This window comes from Mobula birostris, chromosome 1 (genome assembly GCF_030028105.1).
Source record: "Mobula birostris isolate sMobBir1 chromosome 1, sMobBir1.hap1, whole genome shotgun sequence".
In the NCBI taxonomy this organism is placed as follows: domain Eukaryota; kingdom Metazoa; phylum Chordata; class Chondrichthyes; order Myliobatiformes; family Myliobatidae; genus Mobula; species Mobula birostris.
This window is the reverse complement of record NC_092370.1, coordinates 90,726,933-90,746,174: the sequence shown is the minus strand read 5'-3', so window position 1 is coordinate 90,746,174 and position 19,242 is coordinate 90,726,933. Positions and strand designations below refer to the sequence as shown.

At 40.4% G+C, this 19,242-nt stretch overlaps 1 protein-coding gene across 2 annotated transcripts in view; it reads left to right on the top strand.

The window, feature by feature from the left end:
* Positions 1–19,242, top strand: part of LOC140198140 (microtubule cross-linking factor 1) — a 217,437-nt gene that overhangs the window by 176,232 nt on the left and 21,963 nt on the right. For both annotated transcript variants that reach the window (XR_011886109.1, XM_072259104.1), the window contains exons 13-14: positions 9,570–9,646; positions 14,061–15,609. Coding sequence is in view for 1 of the 2 variants with exons in the window: in XM_072259104.1 (XP_072115205.1) it covers positions 9,570–9,646; positions 14,061–15,609 (1,626 nt within the window). In the remaining variant the exon portion in view is untranslated. The remainder of the gene's footprint in view (positions 1–9,569; positions 9,647–14,060; positions 15,610–19,242) is intronic.

Here is a 19,242-nt window from a genome sequence, read left to right as displayed (position 1 = left end):
TTCATTAAATGTATTTTAAAGTGGAGGTTTAACAGGGCAACAAAGGTTACCAGGAGAAGGCAAGAGAATGGGGTTGAGAGGGATAATGAATGAATGAAATTTATTTTGGTCGGTACAATCATAACAAAAAGCATCATCTTCAACGATGATTTCATAAGACAAAATTGCAACAAAAAAACAGCTATTCTCTAAAAACAGTCCGAAAGGGTGTAGGCTGAAGCTACAGCTTATTACACTTACCCCTCTTACTTAAACAACAACATATTTGGCGTCAATCATCACATCAAAACAAAAAAATTCAAAACACAAAATCCAATTCCAAGTATCATTTATTTATATTACTCCCATTCCTTTTAAATCATGTATTTTATATTTATTCATTAAATTATTTTTAAACAACTTTTAAAACTTGTTTAGTGTGGTGCATGTCTTTAAATTCTCACTACAACTGTTCCATAGATTCACCCCTCTGACTGAAATACAATGATTTTTTACATTTGTTCTTATCCTTTGTTTTTGAAATATGCATGTTCCTCTCAAATCATGTTGACTTCCTCTCATTTTAAACCACCTTGGATACTTTGTGGTAGCTGTCCATTTTTTACTTTATACATAATTTGTATTACAAATGGAGTATTTTAAAATCTATGAAATCTCTGAATTTTAAAGTGTTTAGTTGAATAAGTAGTGAATTGGTTGGCTCATAATAACTTGTCTTATTTACAATTCGTATGACTTTCTTTTGGAGTAGAAAAATTTAGTTTGTATTTGTTTTGTATGTATTTCCCCATATCTCTACACAGTAAGTCATGTATGGGACTATAAGTGAACAGTATAATGTATACAAAGACTCCTGATTTAAGAAATCTTGCGCTTTGTGCAGTATTGCAATAGATTTGGACATTTTTGCTTTGACATAAATTAAGCTGGAAACCACATATAAATTATTATCTATTACCATTCCTAAAAATTTTGTTTCAGATACCTTATCAATTTCAACATCATTTATTCTAAGTTTACTGTATGAGTTTGGTACATGGTTTCCAAATATTATGGATTTAGTTTTACTTAGATTCAGTGATAATTTGTTAGAAACATAGAAACATAGAAAATAGGTGCAGGAGTAGGCCATTCGGCCCTTCGAGCCTGCACCGCCATTCAGTATGATCATGGCTGATCATCCAACTCAAAACCCTGTACCAGCATTTCCTCCATACCCCCTGATCCCTTTAGCCACAAGGGCCATATCTAACTCCCTCTTAAGTATAGCCAATGAACTGGCCTCAACTGTTTCCTGTGGCAGAGAAGTCCACAATTCACCACTCTCTGTGTGAAGAAGTTTTTCCTAATCTCAGTCCTAAAAGGCTTCCCCTTTATCCTCAAACTGTGACCCCTCGTTCTGGACTTCCCCAACATCGGGAACAATCTTCCTGCATCTAGCCTGTCCAATCCCTTTAGGATTTTATACGTTTCAATCAGATCCCCCCTCAATCTTCTAAATTCCAACGAGTATAAGCCTAGTTCATCCAGTCTTTTATCATATGAAAGTCCTGCCATCCCAGGAATCAATCTGGTGAACCTTCTCTGTACTCCCTCTATGGCAAGGATGTCTTTCCTCAGATTAGGGGACCAAAACTGCACACAATACTCCAGGTGTGGTCTCACCAAGGCCTTGTACAAGTGCAGTAGTACCTCCCTGCTCCTGTACCCGAATCCTCTCGCTATAAATGCCAGCATACCATTCGCCTTTTTCACCGCCTGCTGTACCTGCATGCCCACTTTCAATGACTGGTGTATAATGACACCCAGGTCTCGTTGCACCTCCCCTTTTCCTAATCGGCCACCATTCAGATAATAATCTGTTTTCCTGTTATTGCCACCAGAGTGGATAACTTCACATTTATCCACATTAAATTGCATCTGCCATGAATTTGCCCACTCACCTAACCTATCCAAGTCACCCTGCATCCTCTTAGCATCCTCCTCACAGCTAATACTGCCGCCCAGCTTCGTGTCATCCGCAAACTTGGAGATGCTACATTTAATTCCCTCATCCAAGTCATTAATATATATTGTAAACAACTGGGGTCCCAGCACTGAGCCTTGCGGTACCCCACTAGTCACTGCCTGCCATTCTGAAAAGGTCCCGTTTATTCCCATTCTTTGCTTCCTGTCTGCCAACCAATTCTCTATCCACATCAATACCTTACCCCCAATACCGTGTGCTTTAAGTTTGCACACTAATCTCCTGTGTGGGACCTTGTCAAAAGCCTTTTGAAAATCCAAATATACCACATCCACTGGCTCTCCCCTATCCACTCTACTCGTTACATCCTCAAAAAATTCTATGAGATTCGTCAGACATGGTTTTCCTTTCACAAATCCATGCTGACTTTGTCCGATGATTTCACCGCTTTCCAAATGTGCTGTTATCACATCTTTGATAACTGACTCTAGCAGTTTCCCCACCACTGATGTTAGGCTAATCGGTCTATAATTCCCTGGTTTCTCTCTCCCTCCTTTTTTAAAAAGTGGGGTTACATTAGCCACCCTCCAATCCTCAGGAACTAGTCCAGAATCTAAAGAGTTTTGAAAAATTATCACTAATGCATCCACTATTTCTTGGGCTACTTCCTTAAGCACTCTGGGATGCAGACCATCTGGCCCTGGGGATTTATCTGCCTTTAATCCCTTCAATTTACCTAACACCACTTCCCTACTAACATGTATTTCCCTCAGTTCCTCCATCTCACTGGACCCTCTGTCCCCTACTATTTCCGGAAGATTATTTATGTCCTCCTTAGTGAAGACAGAACCAAAGTGATTATTCAATTGGTCTGCCATGTCCTTGCTCCCCATAATCAATTCACCTGTTTCTGTCTGTAGGGGACCTACATTTGTCTTAACCAATCTTTTTCTTTTCACATATCTATAAAAGCTTTTACAGTCAGTTTTTATGTTCCCTGCCAGTTTTCTCTCATAATCTTTTTTCCCCTTCCTAATTAAGCCCTTTGTCCTCCTCTGCTGAACTCTGAATTTCTCCCAGTCCTCAGGTGAGCCACTTTTTCTGACTAATTTGTATGCTTCTTCTTTGGAATTGATACTATCCCTAATTTCCCTTGTCAGCCACGGGTGCACTACCTTCCTTGATTTATTCATTTGCCAAACTGGGATGAACAATTGTTGTAGTTCATCCATGCGATCTTTAAATGCTTGCCATTGCATATCCACCGTCAACCCTTTAAGTGTCATTTGCCAGTCTACCTTAGCTAATTCACGTCTCATACCTTCAAGGTTACCCTTCTTTAAGTTCAGAACTATTTCAGTTCAGAAGTATCAAACTATTTCTTTATAATTTTTAGCTCTTTCTCCACTGTATCCAAAAGTTGTTTCAGATGTTCCCCACTACAAAATATAGTTGTATCATCAGCAAATAATATACATTTTAATGTCTGAGAGACCATACATATATCATTTATATAAAAAATGAACGGCAACGGACCAAGCACTGAACCTTGTGGAACCCCATAAGTTACCCTCAAAGGATTTGGATTCGAATTGTTTATATGTGCATACTGATACCTGTCTTCCAAATAACTACTTAACCAGTCATGTGCCACCCCTCTAATACCATATCTTTCTAATTTTGTTCATAATAATTTATGGTCACTGGTGTCAAATGCTTTTTTTTAGATCAAGGAATATTCCCACTGTGTATTCATTTCTTTCTATAGCATTTGATATTTCTTCTACAAAATCTATTAATGCTATTGTAGTGGTTCTGTTTTTTTCTAAAACCATATTGCTGTTCACAGAGTATATTATGTTTTGTTATGAAATTATTTAACGTTCTTACAAATATTTTTTCCAATATTTTGGAAAACTGAGGGCAAAGAATCTGGTCTATAATTTCAAAATATATGTTTATCTCCAGCAATCAAAGACTGATTACAAATATGAGTCAGTGGTTTCACAACACAGTCAATGATGTTTTTAATTAAATACATATCATATCCATTCCAATCTGTTGATCTCTTGGTATCTGATTTATATATTATATCAATTATTTCTTTTTCCTCAGTTGCTCTAATAAACATAGTGTAAGTGTTTATATTGATAATACAGGTTTCCCCCACCATCTGAAGGTAGAGCGTTCCTATGAAATGGTTCGTAAGCCAGAATGTCGTAAAGCAAAGAAGCAATTGCCATTAATTTATATGGGAAAAATCTGCAAGCCTTCGCAGACCCAAAAATAACCTACCAAATCATGCCAAATAACACATAAAACCTAAAATAACAGTAACATATAGTAAAAGCAGGAATAATATGATAAATACACAACCTATATAAAGTAGAAATACTTCTCCACAATCATTGCTGCACTGTTCTTGATAGCGAAAATCTCACGCAAGCGCTCTCAGCAGAAACACAAGCGCTCTCCAGTAACCTTTAACCTATGAAGCTGCCAAATCATACAAATAACATGTAAAAATACACAGCCGATATAAAGTAGAAATAATGTATGTACGGTGTCGTATCACTTACCGGAATTGGGACAGCGCCGAGCACACTGATGATGGTGTGTTAGGCCGAGTCGTCGGAGGTTGGGGCGGGGCAGCGGCCCCCACCGTCCGGGCAGCGAACCGATACTGATCTGCAAAGCATGCAGGGGTACAGCGGTAGCCGGGACGCATCCAGCACATCTTTAAGAAAAAAGCCAAAACAAACAAGCTAATTAATTAGGTGCCACCCGGCACGTAAATGTCGGCCCAGATCAGAGGCAACACAATTGACAATCGCCTCTGATCTGGGCCGACATTTACATGCCGGGCGGCACCTAATTAATTAACTTGTTTATTTCAGCTTTTTTCTTAAAGATGTGCCTTGTGCCTCCCGGCTACTGCTGCATTCTCCGCGGCAATGTATCTGTCTGAGGCCCGGGGGTTGGGGTGGTGGGACACTGAGGTGTCATCTCATTGTCCATCAGGGCAGGCAGGTCGTCATCTTCTATGTCTGCCTGCCTCGATGTCGAAGGTTGAGGTTCGTCGTCTGCTGTGGCTGAAGTGGAAGACTTGCTTGACTGCCTAGCGTCACGCATTTTTAGATCATACAGTTCTTTGTAAGCACTCAAACCATCCTGCAAATATCCCCTAAACCTATGTACCCTTTCAAAATTAAAGTCGTACTTTATCATTGCAGCACAAATCTCACGCATCTGATTCATGTTCAGTTCCTGGATTACTTCACTTTCAGTCCGATGGCTACTGCACTCGGTTTTGATTGGTATCCTTTCCTCTTCCAATTGCATCAGCTCTTCATCTATCAGTTCTTGGTCATGAGATGCCAAAACCTCTCCAACATCATCTTCGTCAGCTTCCACAAGCCAAACTCACTTTGTCCTTACCTCGTTCACCACGATCGAAACGCTTAATTATGTCTAGTTTTACGCTAAGTGTAACACCCTTACGAGCCCTTTCAGGCTTTTCCGATACCTTAGAACTCATCTTGCAAATGGATACTCAAAATAAATTGACATAAAGCACAGATGGTCACAGGCACGTGTTTAAGCAATGCCGGCAAGAATGCTGTTCCGAATCCCGGGAAGGAGCGGCTGCTCAGGGCACGCGCTGATTTTTTTTGCGTGCTGCCTTTTTTTGTAACAGTGAACACACCTTCTGTTAGCGAAAACAGGGAACTAATGTAGGTCTTTCGTAACGGTGAGGTTTCATAAAGCGAACATTCGAAAAGCGGGGGACACCTGTATTACTATCTACTCCATCTTTATTGCTGGGTTCAGTAATTGATTTAGCTAATTTAGTTCCCACATTAACAAAGAAATCATTAAACCTATATGCAACCAAATTAGTATCCTTTATTACGTCGACTGCTCCTCTTCCTGTAGATGCAGCCTGGCCTGCTGCGTTCCACCAGCATCTTGTGTGTGTTGCTTGAATTTCCAGCATCTGCAGATTTCCTCATGTTTGCGTAGTATCCATTACAGGTTTCCCCTGCCATCCGAAGGTAGAGCGTTCCTATGAAACGGTTCGTAAGCCGGAATGTCGTAAAGCGAAGAAGCAATTACCATTAATTTACATGGGAAAAATTTGTGAGCGTTCGCAGACCCAAAAATAACTTACTAAATCATGCCAAATAACACATAAAACCTGAAATAACAGTAACATATAGTAAAAGCAGGAATGATATGATAAATACACCGCTTATATAAAGTAGAAATACTTTTCCACAATCATTACTGCACTGTTCTCTGTAGCGAAAATCTCACGCAAGCGCCGTCGGCAGAAAATCTCACGCAAGCGCTCTCCAGTAACCCTTAAGCTATGAGCTGCCAAATCATATCAAATAACACACAAAAATACACAGCCTATATAAAGTAGAAACAATGTATGTACAGTGTAGTATCACTTACCAGAATCGGGTCAGCGCCGAGCACACGGATGATGGTGTGTTAGGCTGAGTCGTCGCAGGTTGGGGTGGTGCAGTGGCCCCCACCCTCCGGGCCACCAACCGATACCGATCCGCGAAGCATGCAGGGGTACAGCGGTAGCTGGGATGCATCCAGCACATCTTTAAGAGAAAAGCCGAAACAAACATGCTAATTAATTAGGTGCTGCCCATAATTGTCGGCCCAGATCAGTGCCGATTTCCGATTGCGTCGTCCCTGATCTGGGCCGATAATTACGTGTCGGGCAGCACCTAATTAATTAGTATGTTTATTTCGGCTTTTTTCTTAAAGATGTGCTGTGTGCCTCCCGGCTACCGCTGCATTCTCTGCGAATCGGTATCTGTCCGCGGCCTGGCTGTTGGGGTGGTGGGACACTGGGGTATCATCTTGTCGTCTGTTTCTGTTAGAGCAGGCAGCTCATCTTCTCCTATGACTGCCTGCCTCGATGTCAAAAGTCGAGGTTCGGCGTCTGCTGTGGCTGATGTGGAAGGCTTGCTTGATTGCTGAGCCTCGCGCATTTTTCTATCACACAGTTCTTTGTAAGGACTCAAACCATTTTGCAAATATCTCCTAAACCTATTTTATCAATGCAGCGAAAATCTCATGCAGTTGCTTCACGTTCATTTCACTACTGCATTTGGTTTCGATTGTTATCCTTTTTTCTTCCAATTGCCTCAGCTCTTCATCTATCAGTTCTTGGTCATGGGATGCCAAAACCTCTTCAACATCATGTTCGTCAGCTTCCACAAGCCAAACTCACTCTGTCCTTACTTCGTTCACCATGATCGAAATGCTTAATTATGTCTAGTTTTACGCTAAGTGTAACACCCTTACGAGCTCTTTTAGGCTTTTCCGATACCATAGAACTCATCTTGCAAACGACTGCTCACAGGCATGTGTTTAAGCAATGCCGGCGAGAATGCAGTTCCGACTCCGGGGGAGAGCGGCTGCTCGGTGCGTGCGCTGCCTTTCTTCGTAACAGTGAAAAAACCTTCTGAAAGCAAAAACAGGGTACTAATGTAGGTCTTTCGTAACAGTGAGGTTTCATAAAGCAAACGTTTGAAAAGCGGGGGACACCTGTATTACCATATCATTGTTGAATTAAAGTAATATGGGTAAATTGTTTTTCTTTTATCCTTTTTAATAATTTCATTTAAAACTCTCCAAGTATTTTTAATATTATTTCTATTATTCTCCAATAATTTACTATAATAACTCCTTTTACTGGATCTCATAATACTTGTTAACTTATTTTTATATATCTTGTATTTAATTTCAGCTTCCTTTGTTCTATGTTTTAAGAATTTCTTATATAATACATTTTTCTTTTTACAAGCATTTTGTATTCCCTTTGTTAACCAAGGCTTATCAATATACTTTGTCAACTTTTTAAACTAGTGGGCAATGTTTATCATACGAATTAGTTATTACAGAAACAAATGCTTCATAGGCTTCACCTACATCATCTACATAGACTCTATTCCAATCTTGTTTAATTAACTCCTCCTTAAGAGACTTAATGGTAGCTTCTGTTATATGTCGAGTTAACCTACTAGTTTTAATTTCATTATTAATCATGATGCGGCTCTCAAAAGCTACAAAAACAGGCAGGTGATCGCTAACATCATTTATGAGTAAACCTCCTGTTATTTTCCCATCAGTAACATTGGTAAATATGTTATCGATGACTGTAGCACTATTTACAGTTATCCTGCTTGGTTGTGTGATTGAAGGATATAAACTCATGCGAAACATTGTATTGATAAAATTTGTTATTTGTGTATGTCCATGAAGACTTAACAAGTCAATATTAAAATCCCCACAGACAAAAACCACCTTCTTATTGTTAATGTTATCATATAACCCAGCCAACTTATCTTTAAATGTATCTATGTTGGATCCTGGGGTTCTATATATACAGCTTATAATTGTATTTTTTGATCTCTCAACTTTAATTTCTGCAGTCACAGTGATTATGGAATAGCAGAGCAGACTCAGTGGGTGAATAGCCTAATTTTGCTCCTTTGTCTTATGTCATCACTTAATGCCACTTACACTTGCCCTGAAAGAGAGGGATCAGATACAAAACTCGCCTCACCACTCAGCACAATACAAGTGAGAACTGCTGTTGCATTCAGAGGCCTCAGTATGATCCAGCCCCATGTGTTCTGCACTGTTTCATGTCATTGCACTTTCATGAGCATTAATCTTTTCGCTGCTATTCAAACTGACTCTGTTTATACTTTTAAATATGCAAGCACAGACTGGTGCCAGTAGGTGCTGCATGAATTCACAATGACCAAAGCGGACACCAGGCAAGCTATGCTGAAGTTTCTCACCAGCCAGTTCATTATAATTTGAGGAAAATATTACTTCCTTTGAAGGAGGGCCATCATCTAACTCTGTTTTTACTCCTCTCCATAGCCACAGAGACTCTCACCCTTTGAAGTTTGGACATCCTTTCTAATGCCAACATAGCTACCTTTTTATTTACCTTTGGATCTATTAAAGTGACTTGCAGAGTGCCTTATAATTTAAGTTCATGGTAACTTAAAAAAATGTTGGAACATCTTTCCAGCATTAACTGTCTCAAAGTATGAACTGCACCTGATCAAGAAAAATCACAAACAGCTTTCAGCCAGGCTGTTGTTAGCATTTACGGAAGTGTGGTAAACTATTTTACACTGTTGTATTTAGAAGGATACTTTGCATTGAGGTTGAGTTGCTTTGTTTCTCAATAAACATAAAAAGATCTTTGCCTAGAACTTCCTCCTTGGTTGGGTAGCACTAAACCTGCAATGTAATAATGAATGTTGTACTCATTCATGATATCCAGTTCCATTGCCACCATAATATATGTTCTTTGTCATCTATTTAAAGATGAATTTCTCCCCATTCAGGGGCACTGCAGATTATCATTTCAGAAATGAAGGGAGCAGAATTTACCATCGCTTGCTGTACTGTTGCAGCTGATACTGATATTGTGAATTTAAGCTTCTCTTAAGGGTGGACGGGGACAATTTTATGCAAATATAAACAATACACCACAGTGCAAAGCAGTGGGTAAAATTCAGAGTAGTTTTAAGTGCTCCTCTCCATTTTTTAGGCCCTGAGTGAAATATGTGGAACAAAGGAAGCTTCTGAGTTTCAAGAAGAAGAAATGCGTAAAGCAAATCTTCAGAGGTAAGAGATCAAGTCTTCTTCTCTTCTGCTTGCTAGTTCTTCTATACCTTGAGCTTGGGCCACAAAATGCACACATTGTGTTGCTCCCAGGAAAACCGACGTCCATGGCCAAGAGGGAAAGACAGGTTTAAATATTACAATCAAGCCAGTTAAGGAATGTCCTTATTTTGTTATGGAATTAAGTTTACCTATGAAACAAAGTAGCATTTACCCTTTCATCCCTCTGCTGTTTGTAGTGAAATCAAAATCACCACAAACTTTTTTTTTACCACTGCTGCCTTTGATGCCTCTCCATTTCCTGACTGGGAAATAATTGTTCAGAATTCTTACCAAAGACCGAGGGGACGTGACATAGTATTGATCCCCTGCCCACTGGAAGTATCGATGTAATCTTCTGACAGCAGATCTTAGGAAATTCACTGGAGCCCACTGGTGTGGCAGGGTTTGGGTGGCAATATGTTGGGTTTGGGAGTTTGAGAATTTTCAAGGAGCATGGCAGAAAATGAATGAACAATTTAGTTCGTACCTCATGCTGGCATTCTGAAGGTTTCTCACTTTCATTGTCCCAGTCTCCTCACACTTACTCTGTTGAACATATGAGTCCTCATCTTCCAGCATCCCATTAGAAGATTGTTTCTCAGCGGTGCGGGGAATGTATTAGCTTTCTGTTCATATATTAGTTGTTACTGCCTGATCATCAAAATAGGTTTTGCTCACTTTCCCCACTGGCTTCTGATAGGCATCATACACGAAAAACACTTACATGTACAGTGATACACCTAAAATGTTCCTTTAATCATCCATTATGATTGTGCTGGGCCTTGAAACTTAAAGCTGAAAATAGGCTTCCTTGTATGGTCCAAATGTGAGTTGGGATTAACAATTCTCTCAATTCCTTATGTCAGTAGTACTGAATTGTTTGCATTCATTGAAAGAAGATCATGGTTTTCTTAGCTGGTTTAGGCTGTTGTTTAATTCTATCCAAAAGAAAAGCCCTTAGTGGTGCTCCTTCCTTCTGTATTCCAGTTTTCCATTGCTAAGTTGTGTAAAACAAAGAAGCCTCTGATTTGATTACAAATGATTCATCTGATCTCAGCTGGGGTGGGTTGCAGTCAGGGTTGTGGTGCAAGAGTCTGGAATTAGTGTCCCAGTTATTGAGTTGAGCAAAGAAACATCAATCAACCCAGGTACGGCTGTCTTTTACCAACCTGTACTCCAAGAGAAGTGTGTGAAGATTACTGGCCCCATCTTTCCATAGAAACTACAGCACAGAAACAGGCCTTTTGGTCCTTCTTGGCTGTGCCGAACCATTTTCTGCCTAGTCCCACTGACCTGCACACGGACCATATCCCTCCATATACCTTCCATCCATGTATCTGTCCAATTTATTCTTAAATGATAAAAAAGAACCCGCATTTACCACCTCATCTGGCAGCTCATTCCATACTCCCACCACTCTCTGTGTGAAGAAGCTCCCCCTAATGTTCCCTTTAAACTTTTCCCCCCTCACCCTTAACCCATGTCCTCTGGTTTTTTTCTCCCCTTGCCTCAGTGGAAAAAGCCTGCTTGCATTCACTCTATCTATACCCATCATAATTTTATATACCTCTATCAAATCTCCCCTCATTCTTCTACGCTCCAGGGAATAAAGTCCTAACCTATTCAACCTTTCTCTGTAACTGAGTTTCTCAAGTCCTGGCAACATCCTTGTAAACCTTCTCTGCACTCTTTCAACCTTATTTATATCCTTCCTGTAATTTGGTGACCAAAACTGAACACAATACTCCAGATTCGGCCTCACCAATGCCTTATACAACCTCATCATAACATTCCAGCTCTTATACTCAATACTTTGATTAATAAAGGCCAATGTACCAAAAGCTCTCTTTATGACCCTATCTACTTGTGACGCCACTTTTAGGGAATTTTGTATCTGTATTCCCAGATCCCTCTGTTCTACTGCACTCCTCAGTGCCTTACCATTAACCCTGTATGTTCTACCTTGGTTTGTCCTTCCAACATGCAATACCTCACACTTGTCTGTATTAAACTCCATCTGCTATTTTTCAGCCCATTTTTCCAGCTGGTCCAAGTCCCTCTGCAGGCTCTGAAAACCTTCCTCACTGTATACTACACCTCCAATCTTTGTATCATCAGCAAATTTGCTGATCCAATTTACCACATTATCATCCAGATCATTGATATAGATGACGAATAACAATGGACCCAGCACTGATCCTTGTGGCACACCACTAGTCACAGGCCTCCACTCAGAGAAGCAATTCTCTACCACCACTCTTTGGCTTCTTTCATTGAGCCAATGTCTAATCCAATTTACCACCTCTCCATGTATACCTAGCGACTGAATTTTCCTAACTAACCTCCCATGCGGGACCTTGTCAAATGCCTTACTGAAATCCATGTAGACAACATCTACTGCCTTCCCTTCATCCACTTTCCTGGTAACCTCCTCGAAAAACTCCAATAGATTGATCAAACATGACCTACCACGCACAAAGCCATGTTGACTCTCCCTAGTAAGTCCCTGTCTATCCAAATGCTTGTAGATTCTGTCTCTTAGTACTCCCTCCAATAACTTACCTACTACCGACGTTAAACTCACCGGCCTATAATTTCCCGGATTACTTTTCGATCCTTTTTTAAACAACGGAACAACATGAGCCACTCTCCAATCCTCCGGCACCTCACCCGTAGACAGCGACATTTTAAATATTTCTGCCCGGGCCCCCGCAATTTCAACACTAGTCTCCTTCAAGGTCTGAGGGAATACCCTGTCAGGTCCTGGGGATTTATCCACTTTAATTTTCCTCAAGACAGCAAGCACCTCCTCCTTTTCAATCTGTACAGTTTCCATGATCTCACTACTTGATTTCCTCCTTAGTAAATACAGACGCAAAAAACCTATTTAAGATCTCCCCCATTCCCTTTGGTTCCGCACATAGCTGACCACTCTGATCTTCAAGAGGACCAATTTTATCCCTTACAATCCTTTTGCTCTTAATATACCTGTAAAAGCTCTTTGGATTATCCTTCACTTTGACTGCCAAGGCAACCTCATGTCTTCTTTTAGCCCTCCTGATTACTTTAAGTATTTTCTTGCACTTCTTATACTCCTCAAGCACCTGATTTACTCCCTGTTTCCTATACATTTCATACAATTCCCTCTTCTTCTTTATCAGAGTTGCAATATCCCTTGAGAACCAAGGTTCCTTATTCCTATTCAATTTGCCTTTAATCCTGACAGGAACATACAAACTCTGCACTCTCAAAATTTCCCCTTTGAAGGCCTCCCACCTACCAATCACATCTTTGCCAGAGAACAACCTGTCCCAATCCACGCTTTTTAGATCCTTTCTCATTTCTTCAAATTTGGCCTTCTTCCAGTTCAGAACCTCAACCCTAGGACCAGATCTATCCTTGTCCATGATCAAATTGAAACTAATGGTGTTATGATCACTGGAACCAAAGTGCTCCCCTACACAGACTTCTGTCACTTGTCCTAACTCGTTTCCTAACAGGAGATCCAATATTGCATCCCCTCTAGTTAGTCCCTCTATATATTGATTTAGAAAACTTTCCTGAACACATTTTACAAACTCTAAACCATCTAGACCCCTAACAGTATGGGAATCCCAATCAATGTATGGAAAATTAAAATCCCCTACCACCACAACTTTACGTTTCCTGCAGTTGCCTGCTATCTCTCTGCAGATTAAAATTTCCTCAGAAACCTAGTGGCTGACCTGATTGAAATGGGAAAAGTTGAGTAGAAGATATTTCTAGTCTCAAGCCATTATTAGAACACAGTCTTGTGTATTCAGGACAGGAGAGGCTCCTTTTGCCAAGGGCGTTATAAATGAAGAACTGGTACTAACGACATGAATAGCTTACTTGTTTCAGAGAATTTAGGTAAGCATGATGGGCAAGGAATGGAAGGAAATGCAGGGATCATTAGCAGTGAATGGCTTGTTTCTGAGCAAATGCATTCTCAGAAAATATGTAGCAGATAGGGTGAGGTTAACGCATAAGGAACAAGGTAGGTGTGATTTTAATGCGATAATCCAACCATAGACTAGAAACCTAGCATGAGTTGATGCCTTGAAGTGTCACATGAGAATAAATATTGCAAAATCTTCCTGAAAACACTTTCTTCATGTCTCAGAGGAGTGTAGGTTTGAAATCAGATTAATAATCCTTTCGACTTTGTCCACTCTGTGCTTTGTAACTGCGGTAAAATTTGATATATTTGCTTACATAATATCAGGCATTGGATCCCTGAAGAGACTGATTTGTGAAGTGGAGTAAATATTTCTCTGTGTTATATTTGATATGACACTTTCACATTTTGTTTGCGACATGTATTCTAAAAAAAAATCTTGTGTTTTATTTTAAGAGCAAAGTCCGTTTCCTCCATGTCAGAGTTCCAACGCTTGATGGACAGTTCTCCATTTCTCCCTGAGAAGCACTTCATTAGTGATTCCAGTCAACATGCATACAAGACCAAGGATGAAGCAACCCCACCATTGTCTCCAGATGACTTGAAATATATTGAGGAATTTAATGGAAAAAGCTTGGAGTACACTAGCAAAGATAAGCCAGCAGAAGCCTGGCTGGAAAAGAGTGAAGATGAGAAAACAGTGAGCAGTTTACCGGCTGAGCCCTTCCAGGCTACCTCATGGTTCCTTACAACCAGTGCTACAATGACAACCAGTACAATCAGCGGGCAAGATTCCACTCAAAAGCAGCTCCAGCGCAGCAGTGCGGGCTCAGATAAGATAGGAATGCGACTGTATCACAGCCCACCAGTGATCCGCAGATTTGAAGGGTCAACGCGACCTAACAGTGATGTAATGAAGGTGCCAGATTCAGACTTTACTTTTTCCAGGATCAAGTCAAATGGGAATGAGCCAAAGGGAGGATCACCGAATGTGTTTGGAAGGTGGCCATGTGAGATTGGAAAGCACCACAAAGATCTGCTGGAGGGTGGTCTCCATCCAATGGAGCACCCAATCTGTAGTACTATAGGCTTTGCTTCATCACTGCATGATCTTAACATATCTGGCAACATGAGTGATGACATGAAAGAAGTAGCTCATTCAGTCATGAGTCGAATACGTTCAAACTCAGTTGAGCCCCAGTTCAAAGACATTGCCTGTCAGACTATTGGTGCTACAAGTACAGGAACACAGACCACACAGACTATCAGTGTAGGATTGCAGACTGAAGGCCTTAGGAACATCACCAGCAGTCCGCACAAGTGCTTGACACCAAAAGGAGGTTCAACTCCTGTATCTTCACCCTCACGAAGTTTGCGGAATAAGCAGGTGGCACCAGTAGTTGAGAAAATGCAGGCAAAGTTTGAACGAGCATGCTGCTCACCCAAATATGGCTCCCCGAAACTACAAAGAAAAGTTTCTGCAAAATCAGATCAGCCAAAGGATCGTATTTTGCCAAGTACTCCACAGAAGGGATTCAATGAATCAGCTTGGGCAAGATCAACCACCACTCGAGACAGTCCTGTTCACACCACCATTAATGATGGCCTTTCGAGTTTGTTTAATATCATAGATCACACACCCATAGCTTGCGACAGTGTGCAAAGATTGACCAGGTCTGTGAGTAGATCAAAGCCTGCAGAACCCAGGTCGAATTATATCTTAGTTCAAGAGTTTCTGAAGACTGTTAGTGGCGGATCACCAAGTCCAGTCTGCATGTCAGTGGAATCAGAGGTGGAAACAGATGGCGACGATCTTATTGGGAAGCAGGAACTGTCTATTTCTCCAGGATACAGCCTTACTGAAAGTCCTGTCAGGATCTTAAACAAACATCTACTTGAACAGGCCCTTAATGATGAACAAAGTCAAGCTAGGAACAGCCAGAAATCTGCCAATGATGATAGTAAGGCAGAAGATGCAGATGGAATTTCCCCGAACTTCCTTGAGGTATATTGGTCATTTTACTCTTTCTGTCTTGAATTTTACAAAGCACATTGTTTGGATTACATGGATCAGCTAATTAAAATTAAATATTTCTGTGGTTTCTGCAGACAATATGTGGCTCCATTCACTAAAGTGCTTCAGATCAATCCAATTCTATTCTTTGAAGTTTCATTTTGGACTTCAGAGCCAACTAATGCTCACATTGTGTGGTGATAGTTAATCTCGTAAAATTGAAGGATTTCATTGTAGGTCATACCAGCAGCATTGAAGTCTTCTCACATGGACTTTTGTTAAAAGGCTGCCACCTTTCTTGAGCCAGTTTTTTGTATAGTTTCACCATGACGCCGTTCACTATCACCTCTGAGTTAAGTAAGCCGTGGGTTCAGATCTCACCTGTGTGTGAAAATCCAGACTATTACTCCAGTGCAGCACCAAGGCCCCGTGTGTTTTTCTTTGGATAAGCTGTTAAAATATGGCTTTGCAAACAGATGTAAAATATCCTCTGATGCTATTTGGGGGGAAAAGCAGGAAGTTATCCCTTTATGCTAGTCAATTAGCTATGCTGAAAACAGATTCTCTGCTCATTATCATGTTCCTGCTTTTGAGATGATTCTGTGTACAAAAAGGCTTCTTATTACAGAAGAGCTGCACTTGAAATGTTAAAGCCATTTAAGGATTCTTACGGTGTCACGGTGCTATATAAGTACACGTCAGTCTTTTGTGCTTATAGCATATGTGCCTGTACTGCAATACTTTAAAAATTTTACTTTAGTATTGCTTTGATTTCAGAATTGGAAATTTGTTAAAGTTCTTACATGTGTTGGTATCTATGAATATTCTTTCCTGGTTGAAGTGTTCTCCTACTCAATGTAAAAAAAAATCTGAGCTTCTCAGGTTAACATATTTCATGCAATGTTCAAATGGCCAGGGATTTGTCCATCCTTGGGGTAAGAGACCAGACCTTTTCACAATAATCCAGATGTTAGTAGAGCAAACTATTTCTTCTTTTTCTCTCAAATTTTCTTGTACTTACCCTCCTGATTGCTTGCTGCACGTACATACTATTTGCCTTCCTCAGGGTTTCCCAAGTGCTTTAAAGCAAGTGAAGTGTTTTCAACAGTTGCTCAGAACCTTAAGTGAATTTCCCCTCCTGACCATAAGCATTGAAATTAGGATGCATGCAGTGTGCTAAAATAGTAGGTAAAAACAGCATCTTTGGGTCCAATTAATCATTGAGTAAAGCCACTGAGCTTTCACAATGAGTTGATTTTTTTTTTATTCTTGTTCTTCTTGGGAAGCAGTGATGGCAAGACAGGAAAGAGGCAGCAAAGTAGAGGGGATCAGGAAACGGCTACAGGCAGGTGCGAGCAGTAAGAATTGAGGTGGTAAATCTGGCAGCCATCTGATGGAATTAAAATTAGCTTGAGAGTGAGTGAGTTTGCACGTAGTAAGGAGAAATATGCCAGTCGTAAATGAATCCTTTTTCCCCTATAAGGGAGCATTTTGACTCTCTGAAGCTGCTATTGTTTTATGCCTAGGACATTAATAGAAAAAAACAGACTATTATTTAGAAGCCAGCAGGCTTGAGATTTCTGGAATTTTGAGAGGTACTCTTTGGGTGGTGGATAAAGAGTGAATTGATGGGGGTAAAGTAGATAGTAGAAATCTATCCCATGACTAAATTAATATTTGGAGATTTTTTCAAAGTCAAAGTTAAGACACATAAATAGAATACATACAGATCAGCCAAGATCTCATTAAGTGGCTATACAATGAGCTGTCCTTGTTCCTATGCCCCAGTTAGATTGATAGCAAATTTATATTTTCAAAGTTTATGCTGAAACTTTATTTAATTTAGGATCAAACCAAATAATATTATTCCCTCCAACAATCTCACAATAATGGGGTTAGAGTCGGCAGTCCTATATGAATCAGAGTATTGTATAATATCACCCCCACCCCCCCCAGGTCTCAGAGTATGGCTGATTAGTGAGGTTTCATCATCATAATGCACACTCATAAAATCAGATCTTAAAGGGAAGGTTTTCATAAACGCTGAAACAAATGGGGTCCTGTGACCAGTACTCAGAGTACAGAACCAGCATTGGTATAGTTCAGCGCTGCATCTGAGGGGTAGGAATTGTTATAAACAGTCCACCAGTTTATATAGCTCTCAGTGTAACCTTTTGTTTAAATTTTGTTAACAAATGTTCTAAATATAATGTACAAAATAATATCACTGGTTCAATTTAATATCAAAGAATGTAAACAACCTACAACCTGAAATTCTTACTCTTCACGGACATCCACGAAACATAAAAAGAAACCCAAAGAATGAATGAGAGAAAGCATTAGAACCCCAAAGGCCCCTTCCTCCCATGGACAAACAGCAGCAAAAGCATTAACTCTTCCCCCACTTGCTCTAGCAAAAGCATCAAACCCCACCACCCACCATGCAAGCAATAGTAAAGACCTCAAAGAGACTATGATCTAGAGTCCATCAAAACCACTGTCCATCCCAACACTTCAATATCTCGGACAGGCTCTCTCTCTCGCCAGTGAGAGACAGAGATATCACTCCTGCAACAAGAAGGGGGGAAACCAGCAGCTAGCTATTTCGATGTTACAGTCTGCTGCGTCACTTCTCTGAGTTCTCCAACTCGAGGACCAACAGACTCTCACTCACCATCAAGGGAGAGAGAGAGAGATCGCTTGAGTGCAAGGGCCTTCCAACAGCAGCACACACTCCTGCTGCCTGGATGTTTCAATCTGCGTAACGCTTCAGTCAGTGACGTCAGCGAGAAACCGTGTCACCCACTGAAGGTGCAAGTCTTCCAGGCCGCACCTGGAGATATCAAAACGTCAGGCTGCATGGCAAATCAGAGAAGAAGAGCTCACTGCCCATTGAGAGCTGTAGCTGTAGATCGCAGACTCCGACTGGACCCTAGCCACCTTGAAAGGAAAGGAAAGACATGAAAAAGGACAAAGAAGAAACTTTTTCACAGACAGACTGGAAGATGGCACCTGGGTCTGCAATAACCTCTGGTGCCATAATATATGTGAAAAGCTACATTTCCTCTTCCTAGCTTAATCTCATTTTCAGGTTTGAAAATATTTTGAAAACAATTGTTACTAGTGCATAGTATTCAGCATTGATACTTGATCCTTCAGGTTCATTATGCTCCTGCTTCCTTGTAAACTCCCACCTTTGCTCCAAACTTGCCTACCATTAGTGGATACTGACTGAAAATCCTGTTCAAGTTCGATCCCTTCTAAAAGTAAGCGATAAATTGGTATGGTGATTAAAATACTAGAACAACAGTCAAAGTTGTGGATCACAGATCCAGAGGCATAAATTTGAATCCAACATTGCAGCTACTGAATTTAAATGAACAGAAATTATATAAATTGGAATTAATTAAATAGCTAGTTTTGGTAACATTAAGCACAAACTGCTGGATTGTTGTGTAAACCCATCTTGTGTGCTAACATTGTTCAAGGAAGAAAGTCTACCATCCTTACTTATGTGTTACTCCAAACCTATAAGCATATGTAACCCTTTACTGCCTCTTCAATTAGAGATGGACTATAAATGCAATTGATAGTCATGTCCACATTTGTGGACCAATAAACTAT